General features: G+C 36.7%; 1 protein-coding gene across 1 annotated transcript; it reads left to right on the top strand.

Annotated features, from left to right (window-relative positions):
- Positions 1-12,927: 12,927 nt before the first annotated feature.
- LOC111540056 (caspase-12-like) lies at positions 12,928-25,388 on the top strand. Its single transcript, XM_023208103.2, is given in 11 exon segments — positions 12,928-12,934; positions 13,882-14,133; positions 18,386-18,471; positions 18,473-18,481; positions 18,882-19,051; positions 20,002-20,147; positions 20,150-20,239; positions 20,862-21,011; positions 24,022-24,131; positions 24,519-24,638; positions 25,231-25,388. Coding segments are annotated over 10 exon segments (1,119 nt in total). The 3' UTR covers positions 24,618-24,638; positions 25,231-25,388.
- Positions 25,389-25,644: the final 256 nt, after the last annotated feature.

Raw genomic sequence — 25,644 nt, 5'->3', positions numbered from 1 at the left:
AAGAAAGTGTCCACGATTATATACAGAGCTATTGCCATTACTTTTCCCTTACACCTTCTTTTGTATAATATTTATGTCTTCATTACTTCTGTGTCAACTATGTAATAAATTATTAATTCTTCTTTACTATTTCTGTTGTCCATAAGAACTTTTTTCCTCCAATATTATGTATTTCTTCCCTAGTCAACCTTTTCTAGATTTTCACTTTTGTTCTGTTGCACCATTTTTGTATTTAGTTAAAATTTTGTGTAAATATTTTTTGTGAATATTGTTTAATCCTAATTAAAATAATTTTAAGTTGGTAAATTGAGAAGCTATTAATAGAATTATACTGTAGAGATTGAGTATATTATCCCATATACTTTGATGTTTCAGATATCTTTTGTGTATGAATTATTATCCTCCCCTTTATAGATGAGGCAATTGCATTTCAGAGCTCATAATTAACTTAAATCACAGTTGGTAAATATCACTCTTGAAATGCACATTTAAGTATATCTTTTCCATGGACCACTTTCCTCTGCCCCATTTTACCTTTCTCTTACTCTCTACTAAATTGATGACTTCTTCAACTCAGGGAATATGCTACTCTAATATCTGCACCACATACAGCATGCTTGTCAAATATCAGTAACAATATATTCACTGAACTTTGAATATATTCACTAGAAATATAATCCAGTGTCTAGAAAACAAAGTGAATTCCATTGCATGCCTTAGCTGACTTAGAAAAAAAGCAATATTTCTTCTTTTTCTTCAGGCAAGAGCCAGTCTTGGGATTTGTGATGTGGTTTATTCACAGATAATGTTTCTTGCCAACATTCCACAAGTGACTTTTTACTCTGACACTTATCAAACATTGGCAAGAACATCCCTTACCCAGTGACAAGGAGGACATTTTCTGAACAGTGGGCTAAAGATGCTTCTACCACTTGACTACCCTGGATGCTAGACTATTGCAGTTGGAAACATAGAAAGCAGATCTGGCCTTCCCTGAAGAGATGGAAAGAATGGACTAATTTGCCTGTATCCTTCATGGTTATCAGATCCAGAGCAGATTTTAAAAACCCTGAGGAGGGTCATTCAATGTGTAGATATTCCTATTGCTATACTTGTTGCAGGTGCACGTACTTTTTTATTTTTGTTATTTATTTTGTTGTATTTGTTGCAGTTTTTCTGGCTAAAGATTCTACATCAGAGCAAAGGTCTACAGACTTTTCTCTTTTTAGGTCTGATTTTCATTTGAGCTTCCAGATTGTAGGGCACAGATGCTCATCACTGAATGACATTGACAAGATGTTTCTAAATCTTCCTAGGACATTAAAAGAAGTAGGCTGTATGAATGTCTGTGGGCAGATGTGTATGTGTGTTCAGGAGTTGAAGCGGCTGGAGAGGGGTACTGAAACTCCATTCTGGTCAAGGTATCTAGCCCTAAATGTGGTTATTCCTCATCCAAAAATTCAAAATCCAAAATTCTCCAAAATCTAATTTTTTTCCCATTACCTCCCACATTTTTTAATTGAAAAGTTACATTAAGAGGTACATGTGCACTTCTGTGACCTGAGAATACTGCATGGTGCTGGGGTTTTGGTGACAATTGGTCCTGTCATCCAAGTCGTGAGCACAGTACACAAGAGGTAGCTTTTCGACCCTTGTCTTTCTATCTCCCTCCTTCCTCTAGTAGACCCCAGTGTCCATTGTTTCCCCTCTTTCTATCTATGTGTACCCAGTGTTCAGTTCTCACTTATGACTGAGAACACACAGTATTTGGTTTTCTGTTTCTGAGTAAATATGCTTAGGATAATGTCCTCCAGAAGCATTCACGTCACTCCAAAGGATATGATTTCATTCTTTGTATAACTGTGTAGTATTCCATGTTGTATGTGCACCACATTTTCTTATCCAATCTACCCTTGATAACACCTAGGTTGATTCCCTGTCTTTGCCATTATGAATAGTGCTATGATGAGTATATGATTGCATGTGTCATTTCGGAAGAATGAGATATTTTCTTTTGAATATATACTGCGTAAGAGGATTCCTATATTAAATTATAGTCCAGTTTTTTTTCTCTATCTCTTTAATTTTCCATTTTAGGTATATATTTATGTGTATACACGTAGCATATTTGAGGCTTACATGAGACATTTTGATACAGGCATGCAATACATAATAGTTACATCATGAAAAGTGAGGCATCCATATCCTCAAGTATTTGTCTTTTGTATTATATATAATTCAGTTATACTCTTTTAGTTATTTTTAAATGTACAATTAAATTATTATTGACTTTAGTCACCCTGTTTTGCCAGCAAATACTAGGTCTTAATCCTTCTTTCTAACAGTTTTTGGAGGAATTAACCGTCCCCAATTCCCCTGCACCCCACACTACACTTCCTAGCCTCTGGTAACCATTCTTCTTCTCTGTATTTCACTGAGTTCAATTATTTTAATGTTTAGTTCCTACAAATAAGTAAGAACATACGATCTTGTCTTTCTGTGCCTCACATATTTTACTTAACCGAATGACTTCCAGTTCTATCCATGTTGTTGCCAATGACAGAATCTCATTCTTTTTTGTGGCTGAATAGCATTCCACTATTTCTTTATTTTAGGTACCACATTTTCTTTATTCATTTATCTGTTCATGAACACTTAGTTGGCTTCCAAATCTCGGCTATTGTGAATAGTGCTGCAATATTCATAGGAATGCAGACATCTCTTTGATATACTGATTTATTTTGAGTATATGCCCAGCAATGGAATTTCTAGATCATATGGTAGCTCTATTTTTAGTTTTCTGAAGAACCTCCAAACTGTTCTTTATAGCGGTTGTACTAACTTACATTACCTCCAACAGTGTATGAGGCTTTCCTTTTTCCAAATCCTAGCTAGCACTTGTTATTCCCTATTAGATAAAAGCCATTTTAGTTAACATGAGATAGTACCTTATTGTAGTTTCGATTTGCATTTCTCTAATGTTGTGCACCTTTTCATATACCTGTTTGCCATTTATATGTATTCTTTTGAGAAATGTCTATTCAGATCTTTTGCCCATTTTTAAATCAGATTATTAAAATTTTATCCTATAGAGTTGTTTGAGCTCCTTATATATTCTGGTTTTTAATCCCTTCTCAGATGAATAGTTTGCAAATTTTTCTGCCCATTCTGTGGGTTTTGTCTTTACTTTGTTGATTGTTTCCTTTGCTGTGCAGAAGGTATTTAACTTGATATAATTCCATTTGTCCATTTTTGCTTTGGTTGCCCATGCTTCCTGAGTGTTACTCCAAAACTCTTTGCCCAGTCCAAAGGACTGGATAGTTTCTCCATTTTTTGTTATAGTTCCGTAGTTTGAGGTCTTTGATTTAAGCCTTTGATTCATTTTGATTTGATTTTTGTATATGGCAAGAGTTGGGGGTCTGCATTCATTCTGTTTCATATGCATATCTAGTTTTATTTTCCAGCACCGTTTATTGAAGAGACTGTCCTCTCACCAATGTATGAATGTTCTTGGCACCATTGTCAAAAATGAGTTCACTGTGAGTGTATGAATTTATCTCCGCGTTTCGTAACCTGTTCTATTTACGTGTCTGTTTTTACAACAGTACTATGACATTTTGAAAACTACAGCTCTGTAGTGTAATTTAAAGTCAGGTATTGTGATTCCTACAGTTTTGTTCCTTTTGCTCAGGATGGCTTTGGCTATTTCAGGTCTTTTGTGGTTTCATATACATTTTTTAAAAATTATTCTGTGAAGAATGTCAATGGTATCTTGGTAAGGGATGCATTGAATCTGGAGATTGCTTTGGGTAGTATGAACAAGTTAACAATATTGATTCTTCCAACCCACAAACAAGGAATTTAAAATTTTTTTTCACATCCTTTTTAATTTCTTGCATTGATGTTTTATAGTTTTCGTTGTAAGGGTCTTCTACTTCTTTGGTTAATGTAATTCCTAGGTATTTATTTTATTTGTAGCTATTGTAAATGAAAATTTTAAATTTCTTTTTCAGATTGTTTACCACTAGCCGATAGAAATGTTACCAATTTTTGTAGATTGATTTTTGTATCCTGCAATCTTACTGAATTTGTCTATTGGCTATAATAGATTTTTTGGTGGAGTCCTCAGGTTTTTCCAAATATAAGAACATATAATATGGAAACAAGGATAATTTTACTTTTTCCCCTCCAATCTGGATGCGCTTTATTTCTTTATCTTGTCTAATTGCTCTGCCTAGAACTTCCAACACTATGTTGAATAACAGTGTTGAAAGTGGGCCCCCTTGCCATGTTTTTGATCTTAGAGAAGAGGCTTTCAGTTTTTCCCGCTCAGTATAATACTATGTTTGGGTCTGTTGTATACAGTAGTTTTTATTATTCTGAAGTATTTCTTCTCTACCTGGTTTTTTGAGAATTTTCATGATGAGGGCATTTTTAATCTTGTCAAATGATTTTTCAGGATCAATTGAAATGATTATATGTTTTTTGTTCTTTCTTCTGTTGATACAATGTATTACAATAAATTGATTTACATATGTTGAAGCATTTTTGCATCCCTAGGATAAATCTTACTTGATCATGAGGAATAATTTTTTAATGTGTTGTTGAATTTGCTAGTATTTGCATCAATATTCATCAATCATATTGGCCAATAATTTTCTTTCTTTTTTTATGTATCTTGGTTTGGTTTTGGTATCAGAGTAATATTGTACTTGTAGAGTGAGTTTGGAAGTGTTTTTTGCTTCCCTGGCAGTTCTGTTTTAAGTTCTTTTTCCTTTTTTCAAGCTATTTTAAGTTCTGAGATACATGTGCAGGATGTTCACATTTGTTACAAAGGAAATGGTGGTTTCCTGCTGAGATCAACCCATCACCTAGGTATTAAGTCTAGCATCCACTAGCTATTCTTCCTGATGCTCTCCCTTCCCCTGAGCCCCTCACAAGCCTCAATGTGTCTTGTTTCCCTCCCTGTTGTCCATGTGTTCTTATTGTTCATATTCCACTTATAAGTGAGAAGATGCACTTTTTGGTTGGTTGTTTCTGTGTTAGTTTTCTGAGGATAATGGCTTCCAGCTCCATCTATGTCCATGTCCCTGCAAAGAACATGATCTCATTCCTGTTTAGGGCTGAATAGTATTCCATGGTGTATATGTACCACCTTTTCTTTATCCATTCTATTATTGATGGGCATTTGGGTTGATTCCATGTGTTTTCTAGTATGAATAGTGCTGCAATGAACATTGCTTGCATGTATCTTTATAATAGAATGATTTATATTTCTTTGGATACAAAAATCTCCAAACTACTTTCCACAGTGGCTGAACTAATTTATGTTCCCATCAACAATGTATAGGCATTCCTCATCTATCTATCTATCTATCTATCTATCTATCTATCTATCTATCTGTCTATCTATCTATCTATCTATTTTTGAGATGGAGTCTTACTCTCTCTCACAGGCTGTAATGCAGTGGTACAATCTTGGCTCACTGCAATCTCTGTCTCCCAGGTTCACGTGATTATCCTGCCTCAGCCTCCCAAGCAGCTGGGGCTACAGGCATGTGTCACCACTCCTGGCTACATTTTATATTTTTAGTAGAGATGGGGTTTCACCATGTTGGCCAGGCTGGTCTCGAACTCCTGACTTCAAGTGATCCACCTGCCTCAGCCTCTCAAAGTGCTGGGATTACAGGCATGAGCCATCGTGCTGGATAGCATTCCTTTTTCTTCACAACCTTGCCACCCTTCACTCTGTTTTGACTTTTATTTTCACAAAAATTATGAGAGGAGTAAACACTTCTCAGTTTACTTTACGAGACTAATATTACCTTGATATCAGAACCAGATGAAAATATCACACGTAGAGAATAGTATGTATGATTACTGGGTATATATACCCAGAGGAATATAAATCATTCTATTATAAAGATACATTACATGCATGCTACCAAATTTTGTATATTGGAGGATATACTTCTTTTCCTATTTGGACGCCTTTTATTTCCTTCTGTTGCTTGATCACTCTGCTAGAACTTCCAGTTCTAAGTGGAATAGTTATAGTGAGAGAAGCCATCCTTGTCTTGTGCTGGTTTTCAAGAGGAATGCTTCCACTTTTTGCCCATTCACTACAATTGGCTATGAATTTGGTTATGAGTTTGTCATAGAGGGCTCTTTCTTAATCTTACTTTAAGTTTTGGGGTACATGTGCAATACGTGCAGTTTTTTTTACATAGGTATACATGTACCATGGTGGTTTGCTGCACCTATTGACTTGTCTTCTATGTTCCCTCCCTTTCCCCTCCACCCCGCAAAAGGCCTTGGTGTGTGTTGTTACCCACCCTGTGTTCATGTGTTCTCATTGTTCCACTTCCACTTTTGATTGAGAACATGAAGTGTTTGGTTTTCTGTTTCTGTTTTTGTTTGCTGAGGGTAATGACCTTCAGCTTCTTCCATGTAAAGGGCATGATCTCATTCCTTTTAATGACTGCATAGTATTCCATGGTGTATATGTACCACATTTTCTTTATCCACTCTATCATTGCTGAACACTTGGGCTGGTTCCATGACTTTGCTATCATAAATAGTGCTACAATAAACATATGTGCGCATATGTCTTTATAGTGGATTGATTTATATTCATTTGGGTATATACCCAGTAATGGGATTGCCTGGTTGAATGGTATTTCTGGCTCCAGATCCTTGAGGAATTACCACGCTGTCCTCTACAATTATTGAACTAATTTACATTCCCACTGGAAAAGCATTCCTATTTCTCCACAGCCTCACCAGCATCTATTGTTTCTTGGCTTTTTAATAATCGCCTTTCTGACTGGCATGAGATTGTATCTCATTGTGGTTTTGATTTGCATTTCTCTAATGATCAGTGATGTTGAGATTTTTTTTCATGTTTGTTGTCTGTATAAATGTCTTCTTTTGAGAAGTGTCTGTTTATATTTTTTTGCTCACTTTTTACTGGGGTTGTTTGTTGGTTTCCTTGTAAATTCATGTAAGTGCCTTGTAAATTCTGGATATTAGACCTTTGTCAGGTGGGTAGATTGCAAAAATTTTCTCCAATTCTGTAGTTTGCCTGCTCATTCTGATGATAGTTTCTGTTGCTGTGCAGAAACTCTTCAGTGTAATTAGATCCCATTTGTCAATTCTGGCTTCTGTTGCAAATGTTTTCGGCTTTTTCACCATGAAGTCTTTGCCCATGTCTATGTCCTGAATGGCATTGCCTAGGTTTTCTTCTAAGGTTTTTATTGTTTTGGGTTTTACATTTAAGCCTTTAATCCATATTGAGTTAATTTTTGTATGAAGGGTAAGGGACAGGTCCAATTTCAGTTTTCTGCATATGGCTAGCCAGTTTTCCCAGCACCATTTAGTGAACAGGAGATCTTTTCCCCATTCCTTGTGTTTGTCAGGTTTGTAGAAGGTCAGATTGTTGTAGATGTGTGGGGTTATTTCTGAGGTCTCTGTTCTGTTACATTGGTTTATATATCTTTATGGTATGAGTATCATGCTGTTTCGGTTACTGTAGTCTTGATGCTTCCAGCTTTGTTCTTTTGCTTAAGATTGTCTTGGCTAGCCGGGGTCTTCTTTGATTCCACATGAAATTAAAGTAGTTTTTTTCTAATTCTGTGAAGAATGTCAATGGTAGTTTGATGGAAATTGCACTGAATGTATAAATTACATTTTTGTTGTTGTTTTTTACCCCCTGGAAAAACAGGAGCTGAAACGTAGAACGGGTTATGGATTTAGAGTCTTTAGAGTTGATTCCTAAGACCTGAACTGGCTAATAGCACCATTTTTTCCCTTAATAAACCATTTTCTAGGTTTTCTCCTTTAGGAACACAGATATAAATTATAGCAGGTACCTGACTTCAAAGAATTTAGAACTCAGCAGGAGAGATGGGGAGAAGAAAGACAGTTATGACAGTGGCAGCATGATGTGAAAAAGGGATCTTTTTTTCCCAAATCCTAGAGTTTACTATTGAAAAATCCATGAAGAGAATCTGCATATTTGTACCTTTAGCAAAGGGAATTGAGAAATACTAAGTAAATTTTTATTAAACCCTTGATCCCTAATAGCTCACAGTCTCCTTGAGAAGGTATGACAGTCAACAAACATAGAAGTATTAGCAGACAGAACATACAACTCTGAGGAAACACTACAGTGCACTGAATGCAAAATTATGCACCTGCATCACCGGCATTGTGCAAGGAAAAAGAGTTTAGGGTCAAATCAGTCACTCAGTGCTGTGAAGATTTTGAAGGACTGGAAGAACAACCAGTTCGGTCGCAATCATGAGCCTTTACTAATCCTAAACTCAAAAAGTTAAGGTGAATTTCTGACCTCTTGAAACTTTCAGATTTCAACACCTCACTGTCTTTTACTTTCTCCTTTTACTAATTATTCTTCTGGGCATATCTCTTTTGTACAATCACACATTAATTCTACTACAGCTTGAGATTGCTTCTACAATCAGCATTTTTTCAGGGAATATCAAAATGCAGAGGTAAAGTTTCACTCTTTGTAAAAATTAAATATTACGGCCATATTAGGTAGCTAAAGGAAAGCATGCCACGGAGTAGAGAAGAGGGTTTCTTCAGCACTATCTCCACCAAAGGTTAAGACAACAATGAGACAGAAAGGGGAAGACACTGTCAGGATCCAATAACACAGTTTAAACAGGAAATACAAACTATCAGGTTAATTCTTATGAGGAAATAAAAGGAGGCTTGTTAGATTAAACTCCTTTCAGAATTTGTGATTTTACGTGAGTAGAGGAACAAAAACTGAGTGATCAAAAAGAGAAGAGACAGATGGATAGAAGAAGGTATGGGGACCACAGAGCAGGAAAAGGAAAAGGAGGGAAAAAACAATCTTTGTCAGTCAAGGGAAAGTAGAGGGATACCTAGTTTCTGTCATTCAAGTGTTTAAAATATGGTTTAGGGAAAAAAAAAAAAATTCCAGGAGATCAAAGTAAAACAAAATAATGCCAACCATAATCTTTACGTATTAGGCTACAAGTTCTTAAGTTTTAGAGAATGAAAAATATTTTGAAATAATTTTAATTACTTCATTTATGAAATGAATAAAAACTGAGAGTGGTCTGCTAGGTCATTGGGTCCATCCTGGTGACAGAAGGGTACATGAGGCATGCATGACATCAGCCTATCTAGGACTCACATTTTGGTGGGAGATACAGATACTGAAAATGTGGGTTAATGAACAAATATGTGTTTACAGACTGTGCTATGATCCATAAAGGCATGTGAAAAGGAATAAAAAAGTCAATCTTTCAATGGAGAACTGCAGAAGGAAAGGCTTGCTCCTCCTTTCCCAATGTGGGGCATTCCTTATTCCCACTGCTTCCTATGTTATTTTCTCTATAACTCTTACCTGCCCCCACTTAACATAAATAAATAAATAAAATAAAATAAGAGGAAAAATAAATGAAGACAAAGAAACATACAAAATGATGGATGCTGTACTCCTATAGATATTTCACTCAGGAAAGCCTTCCTTGAAATAATGAAATGAGAACAAAGAATGGACAGAGTTGGAAAGTGAACCATATGGTTCTTATTCAGGAAAAGTGTCCCAGCACAGAATATAGCCAGTGCAAAGGCCCTAGGGTAGCAATGCACTAAACATGTTTAAAGAACTGCAAGGACACAGTGTGACCAAAAGAGAATGTGAGTGGGGAAAATGGCAGAGACAAATTAGGAGAAGCAGTGAGAAGCCAGATCTCATGGTTCTTGGTTATCACATGGTAACCCTTTAAAAATTACTATCTCAGTGAGACAAGAAGCCTTTCTAGTGCTTTAGAAGAAAGAAGTAACATAATTTTACTTAGATTTTATGAAGATCACGTTTTAGTGAAAAGATTAACAGGTCACAGACGGAAGTCAAGGGAAGTGTCAAGAGCACATGGAAGAGGATGGAAGAAGAATCATGATGAGGAATGGGAAGAAGGCAGCAAGGGGTGACCATCTTGACCTTTTCTTTCTCTCTCCAGCAGGAAACTATAAGCAGCCCAACCCTCCTTTATCAACTTCAAGAAACACCTTTACTGGTACAGATTGCATGCTTAACATTTTGTATTTCAATAAAGGTGAAGACAAATGAACTGTGTCTTTTTCTTTTTCTAATAGAGAATATAATTTCACTGAAAACGGTGGGTGAGTCTAAATGAAGTGGAAGAAGCTAACCGGATTTTTGATCTTTATGGCTTGTGTAATATCCAATTAAGAAAACCGACTGCGACTTAGTCCCAACAATAGGATGAAAGCAGATGATGCTGAAAACTATAGTGACATAGCGCCTCATACGCATTAGAATGACTCCCATCAAAACAAACAAACAGAAAATAACAAGTGTTTGTAGGGATGTAGAATAATTAGAACCCTGTGATCTGTTGGTGAGAATTTCAATTGGTACAGCTATTGTGGAAAGCTGTATGACAGTTCTGCACAAATCAGAAGTGGAGTTACCCTATGATCCAGAAATTCCATCTATGGGTACGTACCTAAAATAATTGAATGCAGGATCTCAAAGATGTATTTATACACCCACAATCACAGCAGCATTGTTCACAATATCCAAAATGTGGAAGCCACCCAACTAACCAATAAATGATAAATGGATAAGCAAAATGTGGTATACACTCATAACGGAATTTTAGCCTTGAAAATGAAGTTCTGACATTTGTTGCAATATGAATGAACCCTGAGAACACTAGGCTATGTGAAATAAGGCAGCAACAGAAAAACAAGCACTGTATGATTTCACTTACATGTAAGGTACCTAGGGTATCCTATTCATAAGGAGAGAAAGTACAATGGTGATGGTCAGGGACAGCGGGGAGGAAGAAATGGGGAGGTATTATTTAATGATATAGAATCTCAGTTTTACAAGATAAAGAGGAATTCTGGAGGTAGACGGGGGTGACTGTTATGATATTATGAATGTATTTAGTATCACCAAACACTACATGTAAAAATGTTAAGATGGTCAGTTTGGGAGTATGTATTTTTACTACAATAGGAAATGGGGAAAAAATGGTGTGGAGGTGCGAAGAGATGGAGTAAATTGTACCCGGGAAACTCTGATCAACTTACACAGAGGAGAATTAAGCTACTATGCAAAATTGATGAAAGAAGAAGTGTGAGTTAAGTATATTATATTTCAAAATGAATCAAGGAAATAATTGGAAATTACACTATTATCAAATATTAGATAGAATAGGAGAAAGAACTGGCAGTGTGAATGAGCTACATTTCATTTTTCATATGAGACAGTTAATAGCATTGTTTGTAATCTTTATATCATTAAATAGATCAAACAGGCATTATTGGTTGTTCCAAAGATTCTCATTAAAAAGTAAGGCAAATAACTTAGAGAAATTATACCTAGTTTGTGGGACCAAAGATAAAAATCATAAAAATCTGATTTTTATTGCAGTCTTTTCTGTACTACTGACAAAACTTTTTAAAATTATAATCTATCCACATTTTAAATAGTATACAGCCATCAAAACTCAGATAGTATTTCATGTGTTGATTTTTTAAAATGTTTGTCACGTATTGTGGAAGTTAAATTAAGCAAATTATCAGCAATATAATTTTAAGATACTGCCACTATAGAAAAAAATCTGTAGGTGATTATGTGTCTGTTAGTTATCTAGTGTTGAGTATCAAAACGCCCCGAAATACAGTGGCTTCACACAAGAAGCATTTATTATTGTTACAAGGTGGCCGGTCAGCTGAATGTTTCTTTTCGTCATTGCTGGGATTGTGTCTGAGACCATCTATGTGTAGGGTAGGCATCTCTGCTGACAAGGCTGGGATACCTGATAAGTTGGGAAAACACCTGGCTGGAGGCAGGTCTAGGATGACCTAGGCTGAGATGACTGGGCTCTTCTCCACATGAGGTCTCTATTCAGCTAGCAATCTAGCCCAGGCTCATTCTCATTTAGTTTCAGGTGTTTAGGAGGAAGAAGGGCACAAGGATTTGTAAAACTCAGACTGGACACTCCATCAGATTCCTCTGCTCCATCATGTTGGCCAAAGCCAACTCATAAGTCCAGTTCAGAATGAAGTAAAGGCCAAAAAATGCTAGGAGGCCAATGATTAGAGCCATAGATAAAATCAGTATTGCATTAAGTGTTTTATAAAATTGTTTAAAATACTACACACAGATACAAGCTAAACGTATCATTGTGATTACCTTGTCATGTGAAATTTAAGAATCTATATTTTTCCATTTTATAAACTTTTCTGTTGTTTGATGTTAATGGCACACATATATCTGTTTCAAAAATAAGTGAAAGAGTCTCTTGTTCATTTAATGAACAAAAATACATTGATCTTGTGGAAAAAACAACATCCCAATTTAAAAATGAGTGGATCAGGAAAGAGAAGAAAACTCACTTATGTGGGTTTCTCAAATAGTGAAAGGAGTATCACCATTAGGCAGTCCTCAGTCAGCCTCTTTCCCCTATCTTCCAAAATCACACTTCTGGGGTTGAGTAAGTATCAGTGAAGTAAAGACTCCTGACCATTTAGTGGCTGATGGCACCAGAGAGACAAACAGAGGTGTAATTTGATTTATTAACAGTGTTAAAAATAGACGGGAAAGAACACAGAGACGGGTTCTCATGCAAGTGTACATGATTTCATTCTGTTCACTTTGTTATGTTAAAAAGAAAAAAAAAAAACACTTTCTGCTTCCTATTTTCTAAAGGAAAACAGTTATACATGAGATCAGGAGTCTAGTTTTACCTTGGCAAAGAAAAAGAGAATTTGAGGACCTGAAGTTTTCCATTTAGGGCAATATCAACAAGCTGGTCCGCTGAGAGGAGAGCAAGGCTGTTGAAATTGCTTTTGCTTTCATAGCTTTTTCCTGTCCAGGGAGCAGGAGCAGCCATGGCTGGTGAGTGGCTTCAGTTTTTCTAATGTTTATGGCTGTCCTTCGAGAAAGTTATATTCAAGGGAAAGAAGAAAGCAGAGTGGAGAGGGTCTCCCAAAACCTAATTATTTTACTCTGGGTGTGGCGGGAGATATGTGAGTTGGGTCACAGCACTAAAAATGCGAACCAAGTGTCTTCATGAATATGTTACAATGTCTCAAATGAAAGAGAAATGTAGAAACATCTGGATCTCTGTTCTTAAGCTTTTCCTTTGATTTTGGACTCTTCTTTTAACTTATCCTGACCTGCAATTCTCACCCATTTTATAAATGTTCTGTTAGAGTGAGGGTGAGAAGCCGGGTGGTTGAACAGGGTAACTTGCATTTCCTGCACATTTCTGCTCTCTGTGTGAACTTTCACATACAGCAGCAAATGGGTCAGCTACAATATGTGCTCTCAGTCTCTGCATGCCGAGCTTCCCTGCCAGCTTTGATAAAGGAAACAAAAAAAGGTGTTATTTTACAGATGAATGCATTTATGTTTTACTGCTGCACATGTTAATGCAATGTCTTTTCAAACTATTTATTGATAAAAGAGAAAGAAATTGAAGAGATCGTAGGAAATGCAAGGACTAAACTGAGTCAGCTGTCACTAAGTTCCTTAGCGAATTCACTTTGCTTCTCTGAATCTATTTCACCATCTATGAAAATGGAGAGAGTTGAACAAGACAGGAGATTGTCCACGTGTGGTCTTTGCACCAGAGGCTTTAGCATCCATGAGAAATTGTTAGAAATGAAAATTCATGAGCTCATTCTCACCTATCAAATAAAAATTGTTTGGACTAGGGTGCAGGAAGCGCTGCTTACTAAGCTTTGTAGGTGATTCTTATGAACGTTAAAATTTGGGAACCACTACCCTAGAATGGGCTATCCAAACTTCTGTCCATATCTAAGATTCTATCATTCTCACAGATGAGAAACCATCCAAAGGTGTTCGGGTCCACATGGTGAAGTCGCTGGTCAGGACCGTTCTGGATGGCATTTTTGATGACTCGGTGGAAAATAATGTGTTAAATACCTAAGAGTTACACACTCTAGGAAAGTGTGTGAAAATCATAGTGCACAACGCTGAAAACCTGGTTGATGATATCACTGAGACAGCTCAAACTGCAGGCAAAATGTGTAGGGACCACCTGTGCAATCCCGAAAAACAGTTGAGTTTAGGTGAGTATTGTGGGGCTAAGAGCTAGTAACTCATTCTTTCTCTTCAATTCTTATGCAGTTTTTGTCTTCTTTATTTTTCCCTTCTCCAAGTGGAGAATAAAATTTCCCCATCTTAGGACCTTCCTCACCGGTTTTCTGTTTGTTTGTTTGATTTTTCAGACGGACTTTTGCTTGCTCTTGTTACCAGGCTGGAGTGCAATGGTGCATCTCAGCTCATTGCAACTTCCGTCTCCCCGGTTCAAGCAATTCTCCTGCCTCATCCTCTTGAATGACAGATTTTACAGGCACCCTCCACCATGCCTTTTTTGTATACCAAAATTTTATATATATATGTGTGTGTGTGTGTGTGTGTGTGTGTGTGTGTGTGTGTGTGTGTGTATACCAAAATTTAGTGGAGACGGGATTTCACGGTGTTGCCCAGACTGGTCTCAAACTGCTGATCTCAGGTGATCCTCTTGTCTCAGCCTCCCAGAGTGCTGGGATTACAGGCATGAATCACCAATCCCGGCTTCCTGTCTATCTTATTTAATGCTACAAAATACTCTGATCAATCCTAATTACTTTTACACTGCTGTATACATTTATTATTAACAATACTCACTCTCATCACTCCATACAATTTACTTATTCATTATATTATTATGTCTCCCTCTGCTGAAATGTTAACTCCACCATGTGGGGGGTCTTTGTCTGCTTTGTTCATGAATATATCCTAAATACATAGAAATGATACCTGACACATAATAGGTGCTCAATAAATATTTGTTAAATACACATATGGTGCTGGAGACATTATTAAAGGCTGATAGCTTTTAGCTATTCTGGACTACTCTGGTCGCACAATGTGGACGTTAGAGTCATTCCCAGATACAGAATGTACAATAGGGGATATCCATTATCTTTTGCTTAGCTGTGGCTTTGCCCCAGAAAGAAATGTCTGGAAATCTACATTTCTATTTAGGGAAGGAATAGGGAATTCATGGGTTAGTGGGGTATAGATGTTTCCTTCTCTCTGGAACATGGGTTGCTACATTTTTTCTTTGATAGACAATGAACATGCTAATCTTTCTGGACCGTGTGACCTCTGTCATGACTCAAATCATCTATCGTCGCTCACAAACAACAATAGACCATAAGTACATGATGGGTGTGTTGGTGTGCATCCAGTACAACTTTATTTATAAAAACGGGCGTTGGGCTGAATCTGACCCACAGGCCATGGTTTGCTGATTCCTACTCCAGACTGTAATATATAAATGAGTATATTCCCAATTATTGAACATGCATCAGGAAAAGGCCAGTGAGCCAGTCATGGCCGCTCCCCAGAGGTGGCATTTCAGTACATACTTGAACGGTGGGGTTTAGTCATGACCACTCCCCAGAGGTGGCATTTCAGTACATACTTGAACGGTGGGGAAGGAGTTGTCCCAAACTCTGAAACAAAAGTGTTCTCTAGAAAGAGGAAATGAGAGCAAGGACCCTGAGACAGTAATTCTCTTGCTGTGTAAGAGGGTCACAGCCAATCTGACTGGAGAGTAGGAAATTAGAGGGAGTATAATGGAGCTATTAAAGAGTCAGGATTTTATTTGCAATATAAAACATTGCAGGGTTTTTTTTTTTTTGGACAACTGTTTATTAGTAACCGACGATCCTTACAAATTCCAGGAGAGTTACATAGCCTCTGCTCTTCCTAGCCAACTATTACAGTTAACATGCATTCCTAAAACAAGTGCTTAAACTTGTATAAGTATTAAAGAATGTTTTTATGAAAGCTAAGTTTTATCTTAGTTTACATAAAATAAGTTGACATTAAAAAGCAGAAGTAATATGACATATAATAAATTGCCCTCTCTGAGTAAGAACTTGGTACTCCCTTTTACCAAAATGTAAATAAGGTGTTTCCAACTGAGAGTTTTTTTTAAGAATAACAACCCTCAAGTTGAAAGAGAGCTGTTAATCTCCCATTTTCCTTTATCCATCTCTTTCATTTTCCCTTTCATATCATGTTTTATTTTCTTTCCCAATGACATCCTTTTTCTTGTTTCTGTTTTTTCCTCTTCTCTTTTTTCCTCTGTTCTTTTTCTCCTTCTTTCCTTTTACTTTCTTCCTTCCATACTCTCAATTTTCCCCTTAATTTCACTGCCAATGTTGAAATCATTACATGCTAATTGAGCCAAGTAAGTTGTAACTGCAAGGGCATGTCTTAATGTCAACAGCAGAAAAATGATAAATAATGAATTTTGCCTTCATTTACACTACCTTAGAAGTTGTTAAACGAGGAGTGATAGGATAAGTATCGCATCAAAAAGCCCAGTTGAAAGTGGTTTAAATATTTCAGTTGGGAAAACAATAGCTTTTAAACTGGTTTTGTGGCAATAGAGTTGATGAAAAGTTGTTAAATTTGAGACCTAGTTTGGCAGCAGAATCAATGGAAATTGACTAATAGGTTGGATATGGGATGTGAAAGAAAGGAAAGAATTAATAATGACTAGGTTTTTGACTTGGCAACTGGGGTGTATGGTGCCATTTACTGAGTCAGAGAAAACAGGTGTGCAGGAGACACAGATTTGAAGGAATGCACAATATCAGGAGTCCTGTTTTGTATGTTTCCTTTGGAACATGTGGTACCTCCAGTGGTGGACGTTGAATAGGCAAATGGATGGTCTCACAGAGAAATCTGGACTAGGAAAAATCTAGAGACTCGTGAGCATGTAGATAGTATTTAAAAGATTGAGACTGGAAGATGCCACCTGGGAAAGAGCATTGACAGAGGATAACAGTGTCTGGCAAAGAAAAACACAACTTTTGGAGGCATTGTGGGAGAGGAAGAACCAACCACTAAGACAGACAGATTTAGGAAGAATGGCTGGAAAATGCAGCATTACAGAAGCCTATAAAATGCCATGTGAATGCTAAGAAATGAACATATAATAATGGTAGTTTGATAACTATATTTTATTTAAGGATTGAGGATAATAGATTGGATCGCATACAAAAAACATAAGACAAAAAAATTGGAAATAGCATAAAAAATGCTTTTCAGGCATTGTGTAGAAAAGTGAAGTAGTGAAATGGGATAATAATTGGCAAGGAAACAGGAAGGTTATTTTGTTTGTTTTTTTTTAAAATATAGATACTAAGGCATGCTAATGTCAATATGAATAAGCCTGTGGGAAAAACAGGAAGAGAATGATGACATAGAATCTGAAGGTGAATAAATACCTGAGAAATACCCTTGTTGGTGGGAGGGGATGGATTTTAGAGCTCAGGTAGAGGCACTGATCTTAGATAGGAGGAAGGACACGTGTTTTATGTAGTAAAAGACAAAGTAGAGGAGGTGAGCAGAGATGTAGGCAAATTGATAGATTTGGTGGTTAAAAGATGTAATATTTCTTATGCAAAACTATGATAAGATATAGCTTTGTTGCCCTAAGGGAACAAAGAACCAGAGGAGACCTTGTAGATATTTTCAAGTATTTGAGGATAACTATTTACGAATAAAATTTATAAACTAGCAATCTTTCCAGATACAATTCTATATACTGGAAACACAAATATAAAAGTCGACTTCTCTATCCTAATTAGGGTTATAGTAAGTAAACACAATTAAAGTACAATGCAATAGTTGTTTATGTTGAGGGTATTTTCATGTAAGAATGAAACATAGGGAAAGACATATTGAGGTCATGGAAGAATTCATGGGCTTTTACAGGGAAATGAATCATGTTTTTCGTATGATTCTGAGGTGGGAAATACCTATCAACACCGAGAAGGTACACAGTCCATAATACACATAACTGTTCAAGAATGCCTTGGAATGTTTTGAGTTCCATGAAAGGGGAGATGTCTCAGAGAATGGTAATAATAAATAAGGGATATTTCAAGTGACATACAAATATCTGAGTAGTGATTCCACTAGGCTAGACAAACATCACACTTCCTTTAAAATCTTAGTTTCTGTGTTTACATAATGCTAATGTGTTGGGTCTGAAAGATTAGTCCATGCCATGAACACTAACAAAAACATAGAAATTTGTGACGAGATCAGTAAGAAGCAGAAGGAAAATAGGGATGTACTCAGTATTTTTGTTTTAGGCATTTTAAATATGAAGCAATTTTCTCATTTTGTAAAACTTTTTCATGGACTGGCAGCAAGCAGCTTTGAGGAATGAGAGCCTAGCAAAAGGGTCTGCAGGGTTGCAAGGCAGCAGACATTACTGCTTAATGAGCTACACAATTTTTTCTCTTTCAGCTCCTCTGGAAATCCAGGGTGCCCAACCCAGTGGCAGGTTAAAGCTTTGCCCTCATGCTCATTTCCATGAACTGAAGACGAAAAGGGGCAGATGAGGTGATATGCTTTGAAATAGGGAGACACAAGATTACTCATTCAGACAAGACACTGGGGACTTACTGGGATGCTTTAACTCTCATCACAAAGGCCTTAAGATCAGGAAATGATCTAACTGATTGGTCTTCACATTACATTTTCTGTTTCTTCAATTTCACTTTGGGACACAGTCTAAACTCCTCTCCACCACCTAACTGAAGCCAACTTCGTACAGTGAACACTTACACCTCATACATGCTTTCAGTCTGGTTTTCTGCCTCTTTCTTCATGAGGGTGTATTTTCATGCAGAAACTTTGTGTCACTTACTATATATATATTTATATTGGCCTGTTGTGTATGAACTTTGCAGGCAAAAGAGAAAAGGTCTGGGGAAAGTCATTCTGTGTGTATCATTTGCAGATATATCCAGTGATGGAGAAAGAGGGCCGGACACGCCTGGCCCTCGTAATCTGCAACAAAGAATTCCACTATCTTCATAATCGAAATGGTTCTGAACTTGACCTTTTGGGGATACAAGATCTACTTGAAAACCTTGGCTACTCGGTGGTTATAGAAGAGAATCTCACAGCTCGGGGAATGGCTCCAGAGAGCAGAACAAGCTGCTTTTTTTATTACTTTTTATTTTGTATTTTTTTTTAAATCTTTTAGATCGTTTTCAACCTCTTAATTGGCAGCTGTAAGAACAAGATGTATGATGTTATAGGAATTATATTTTCTCCAGAATAGGATCCGCTGGATTTCAGCCTTCTCTAATGCACCGTCTTATAGCATATGCATGTGTGTGTGTGTGTGTGTGTGTGTGTGTGTGTGTGTATGTAGAGAAATTCTACATAGCAGAGTTTTAGTGAAAATATTAGGTCTTTCTGATGTTCATAATCTGGGAGACAGCGACTACTTGATGGTCTGGGTATGACAAAAGCTCTGCACTCTGAAATGTCTGATACCTACAGAATTATCTTGTGAGATTTTTATAATGTCAATACTAAGTGTCTAAATGTAAAGGCAGGTATATGGGGAAAAAATCACACACACACACAAATATGTAATGAAACAGTTGTGTTTCTAGCTCTGTTTTGCATAACTTTAGACAGACCATTTTAAACTAACTTTCTGCTGCTCCATAGTGAAGGAATTTCATATTTTTAATATTTGTCAATTTTTGTCTTTTAAATAAAACTTACAGGAACACCATTGTTAAACAGATTAAAGCAAAGTGGCCCTATTGGTGTCTTGTCATCTCACTTGGCCTTCATTTTATTCCATCTCCCAGCATCTTCAGAAACCTAAGGTTTTACTGAAAACCACTGGGCAAGATACTACATAAAAACCCTACTAGTTTTAATATTCTATACTGTTAAACTTTCTAGTTTTATGTCAGAACACTATTTATCTTATAATCCCATTCAGTCTAAACCATCTGATTCTTTAGTACTGGCTCATTTTTGTGAACCCCACCTACTATTTGAGTACAAACTACGTGCATGTGGAGACTTCCTTGATAGTGACTCAAGGGTCTCTTTCAGGAAATAGAAACAGCCCTAAGGCAGTTTGCTGCTCGCCCAGAGCACCAGTCCTCGGACAGCACATTCCTGGTGTTTATGTCACATGGCGTCCTGAATGGAATCTGTGGAACTAAGCACTGGGATCAAGAGCCAGATGTTCTTCACGTGACACCATCTTCGAAATTTTCAACAACCGTAACTGCCGGAGTCTGAGAGACAAACCCAAGGTCATCATCATGCAAGCCTGCCGAGGCAGTGAGTCTCCAATTAGAAAGCTATAAATCTTGATTTTGAGACTGCCGGGAGTGGCTGTGCACTTTTAAAATTAGCCTGGTGTTTATACTTCATTTTCCTAGGGATGGGCAAGAGAAACATTTCAGTACTATTCCTAGGTCCAGTGCACTTCGAAACTGTATTAAATCCATACCATTTTTTAAAGAAACTGTAAGTAGAATAATTAGAAATATCCCAATCTTCTGGAACGATGTTGTCAACATGGTTATTCTAAACTCAAGTGGGCTCTGTTTTGTTCCCGGTAAGTGAGGCAGTATTTCTAGTAGTAAGGTACTTGCATTTTTAAGTAATGCCATGAGAAAATGTGCTTAAGTAAAGATATCATTGTAAAAGAGAGAGCCTGTGTGTATGCATATGCATATGCGTATGTGCATGTGTATGTGTGTATATGTGTATGCATATATATGTGTGTATGTGTGTGCATGTGTGTGCATTTGTGTGTGTATGTGTATGTCTATGCATATGTGTATGTGCGTATGTATATGTGTGTGCATATGTGTATGTGTGTGCATATGTGTGTGTGTATGTGTATGTGTGTATTTATAAGTATCTCCTCTTTAATAAGACATAATGTCTCTCCCAGATGGTGCTGGGATTGTTTGGTTCACCACTGACAGCGGAAAAGCCAGTGCAGATACACATGGTCAGCTCGTGCAAAGTAACATCTGCAATGATGCTGTCACAAAGGCTCATGTGGAAAAGGACTTTATTGCTTTCAAATCTTCCACACCACATAAGTGATTTCAGAGAGAATAGTTTCTAGATTTCTTTGTAGGTTTCTAGATAGTCGACTTGGCTATGATTATATCTTATCCCTGATAAGAGCATTTCTTCTCTAATTACTAGGATATTTTAGGTGGAGAAAAGATTTAAAATGCTGAGACTTTCATAATTAGAAAGCTATAAATCTTGATTTGGGAAGAAACGTTCAAAGTTGACAGGACTTTGGAAGGACTTTGGTGAGCATCCAGACCTGGAATAATCTAACTACAAAAAGTGAGGTGTTATCTGATTTTGTTTTTTGAATGTAGCAATGGCAGAGAAAGGTATCATTTTCTCACAGTGTAGCTCCACAGTCACTTACCAGCAATTAAAGAAGCCAACCACTGAAACCATTATGCTTGCTTCACACATCCCAGTAACTCTTGGCCTATTATTATTAATCTAGTTTCAGGAAACTAGTTAACATTTAAATGCCTAAATGTTAACTAATTTTGGATAATGAAGTCAATGAATAAAAAATCAGTCCTTTGGCTGGAAAGTCACAATGCAATGTAAAAATAGAGAATATTCTTGACCACTCATGGTCACAATTGCAGATCTCTTTTAACAATCATCCACAATATTATTCTATCAATGATTTGGATAACAGGAGCAATTTTTAAATACTCCTTTGCACAGTTTACAGTTCTAAATGCTCTAATTTATGGATTTCAAATTTTAATGAACATAGGAATCACTCGATTTCTTGTTCAGTAGTTTGCTTATTCAGTAGATTTCTTAATTCAGTACATCTGGGGTGGGGCCTGACTTTCTGCCTTTCTTAAAAGCTTTGTTGTGATTAGGGCTGTTGTTTGTGGCTGCATGTGAGCCCTGAGGGGCTAGAGGACATTCTGAGTCCAGCCTGGGGAAAAAACAACTAAAGTGGCTTCCCTTTGTCATGTATTCGAGTTTTAATAAGATTTATTTGAAAAATAAGTTCTACACTTATAGCTGTTAAAGGAAGTTAAAGAGGTTTATAAGGCCTGGTACAAATTCTGAAAGTATACTTAATTTATTTGGGGAAATACAATACAATATGCAAAATTCTTTCTTCCTTCCTTCCTTCCTTCCTTCCTTCCTTCCTTCCTTCCTTCCTTCCTTCCTTTCCTTTCCTTTCCTTTCCTTTCTTTCCTTTCTCTCTCTCTCTCTTTCTCTTTCTTTCTTTTTTTCTTTCTTTCGCATGTAATTTTGTGCTAGGCCTGGGCTCAGTGCAAGACGTACGATGCATAATTAAAGCAGGTATGGTTGCTGAACTTCATGGAGCTTATACCCAGAAAGGCAGGCACTTAACAAGAATAAATAATAATTGTTAACTCTGGTAAAAGCCTTAAAAAATATGTGTTCACATTTGAGAAATGAAGGAGTTAACAAATCAAGGGTAAGAGAGGAACATTTTAGACAGGAAAGGCAGTGCATATGGAGAACTTACAGACAAAAAAGAAGCTTAGGAGAGGGGGCTGGGTGGCTGGAACACAGCATGAGGAGAGATGCTAATATAGAGTCTGGAGAGTGAGGCAGGCACTGAAACACCTGAGGCCTTATATGGTCCTTCATACTAACAGTAATAGGAAACTCAACTAGGCTGTAAGCAATTAAATGATAAGATCTTTGTTTTTGAAGATCATTCCAGGGGTTCAGTGTGGAATACATTATAGTACAGCAAGAGTCGATATATGAGGACAGGTTAAATGCTAGCACAATATATTAAGCCATAGATGATACTAATAGTCTTGGGATGCAATAAGTTCTTGTATCTAAGAAGCAATTAGTATACATTAGTATACAAAAATAATATGAGTGATCACCCAGTGGTTTGGTGAATATATGGTAGGTGAATAATAAGGTGTGATAGAAGTGACTCCAGCATGCAAGTAAATGGTGGGACATTAGTTAAAATGGGAGTTTTGCAGGAAGTTTTGAGGTGCTTTGGCATATTTTGAGATGAAATGAAGAGTAGGGAGCTGCATAGTTGTATATTGCAGAGGAGAGATTTGCATGTGGGATAAAATTTTGAGAGATGCTGGTCTAAGGATAATATTTAATATCCTAAAAATGGATGAAATCATCTAAGAATTGAGAATCACATAAGAGGAGAACTTGAAATGGAGGTTAAAATTACCCTAGAGTTCAATACTAGAGAAATAGGAACCAGTAAATTTGACTCGCAAAGTAGAATCAGAGAATAAGAAAGAACATGGGTATGCGTTGTTAGATTTACCAACAAAGAATCTGTTGGAGTTCCAACAGTTTGTGATGTGAATCAGATGAAGTTCAGATGAAGGTAAGGGTTGATGAATGACTATTAGATTTAGTAACTTGGAGGTCATGGTGACCTTGGGGAAAGCCATTTGGCAAAGTTGATGTTAGGTATAGGAAGGAGAAGCCTAATAGGAGTGAGCAGGATAAGGGAAATGGAATGGTGAATATAGACAGAATTGGAATTTTGACTTTAAAAAGTAAGGAGAAATCAGCAGTTGGCTGCAAGTAAAGCAGTAGTTAGAGAAGTATTGCCTTTTTTTTTCTAAATTATAGGAGCAAATTGGTCATATTGAAATGGTAAACAGAAGCACTCACTGAAAATATTTTTATACAACATAACAAAAAGTACACAAAAATATATAGTATGAAACAAGTCAGGATGAAGAAAGGGCCCAGAATCAAGGAATGTCAAGGCTGTATTATTTTTCTCTTATGTAGTTAGTGCTGAAAGGACTTACACTCTTTCCCACCACTTGCAAACCCAGAGGATATCACTTCAGTCTAGCCTACTAGAAAAGTCAAGGGGATTTACGAGTGAGGGTCCATGATGGCTTTTTCTGGGTCTGCCATGGAAGCTGGAGGTACCATCTTTATTTAGCATTGGTTTTCCTCTCTTCTCCGAAGAAACAAAATCAGATTTTGTCCCAAAGGTATTGCTCCAGGAGTCTTTCACATGTATAAAAGATCACATCCTCCAATATTTTGATGCCTTTTACTTGCAGATAATATTTCTTGGAGGCATGAAATAAGTGGCTCTGTCTTCATTTCCCAAATTATCTACTACTTCAAAGAGTATTCTTGGAGTCATCATCTAGAAGAAATTTTTCAAAAGGTAGGGGTCTTCTTTTATTTTCAATGTTATGCCCCAGAAAATTTTGGAGAACCATTTGTGAATTTTTATAGGAAATCCCAAAGTTCTTAATTCATCTTGACAATCCTTCCTGTATTCCACGTTTATTCAAAGATGGGGTCTTCCAAAATGCTACATAGAACCAGTGTGGGTTTTCCCAATAACGTGACTGATAGATTTACTCACCCAGGGAATTCTTTTTAGAGTAATAATTCATTTGTGTATGTGCTATATCTAAGGAAAAGCTAAAAATACCTTCTGTTTACATTGCCTAGCTACAGCCCTAATACACACCATGACTTTTCTCACTCCTGAAAAAGTCAGGTTTTCCTTTTAGAACATCTCTAAAGGCTTTCTTTACTACTTTAGGTTCAACGTTCATTTGAGACACCAAATGTAGTGACCCAGTTGCCCACCATTGAAAGACTATCCATGACACGATATTTCTATCTCTTTCCTGGGAATTAAAACTCATAAAAAGCAACTCAGGTAAATATATTCTAGAAGTGGATTTGGGTGCTCCTTGCTCATCTATTCAGAAAGTCTGGATAGAATGGAGAATAATGATGGCATGTCAGCTGCCCGCTAGTTATAGAGGAGGCTTGTGTTATTTTCCTTTTCTTAGTGACCCCCAGTGAAACCCTGGTTTTATATTACATCAGTCATAGCATAACAGTTGTGTAAGTAATGGTAGCCCAATAGCGGTCAGCTAGAAAATCCTTTATGTCTAATTTCTCTCAAGGAACTACTCAGTGAGTGGGGAATATTGGATTCTAATGTATGCAGAAAGTAAAGTCATTGGAAATATGATGTATATCCAGTGTTTGTCTCTCTTCACCCAAAAGTCGCTTTTACTGAGCCATGTTCTCCTCTGTTTGTGATGAGGCTTTCCTGTACCACATGCTAGACTAGCTGCTAATTCTATGCTGAGGCAATGAGGCCCTAGTACAGATTTTCCCATTTGGGGATGACAGGTCCGTGGCCCTTTTGTGAAGGTATTTCTCACAGCAGAGATTAGTTACATTTATATCTTACCTCTAATAGCCAGGTTACTCATGTTCTCTTCTTCTACTTTCTCTAGGAAAATGAAGGCATTATGGTGTCTATGAATCTGCTATATGTAAAGGTCAATTTTTGATTAAGAATATTTTTGTATCAAACTGCTCGCTGTCCACCTTTTGCAAATACCAGGCTAAAATCAATCTCATATTTTTGCTAAATTAATGCTTAATAAATTTTTATTATAAAATTGTGCTTGTTTTCTCATTTTGTCATAAAATAAGTCATGCTTATAGGAGAAAAAATTAAGTATTAAAAATCACAAGAAAAATTAATGAAGAAATAATCGTCAACCTTGTTAAAACTATTCACAAAAACTCAAGTTATTTAGCCTATTTATTTTGAATATGCAATTTTGTGTCCTTTCATTATATTGTTATAACATTACTACTAGTAATAAAACTGCCCTAAACATAACTTTTAAGTTTATAATATT

This window comes from Piliocolobus tephrosceles, chromosome 13 (assembly GCF_002776525.5).
Source record: "Piliocolobus tephrosceles isolate RC106 chromosome 13, ASM277652v3, whole genome shotgun sequence".
Lineage (NCBI taxonomy): Eukaryota > Metazoa > Chordata > Mammalia > Primates > Cercopithecidae > Piliocolobus > Piliocolobus tephrosceles.
The sequence above is the reverse complement of the archived record's forward strand: the minus strand, read 5'-3'. Positions and strand labels throughout refer to the sequence as shown.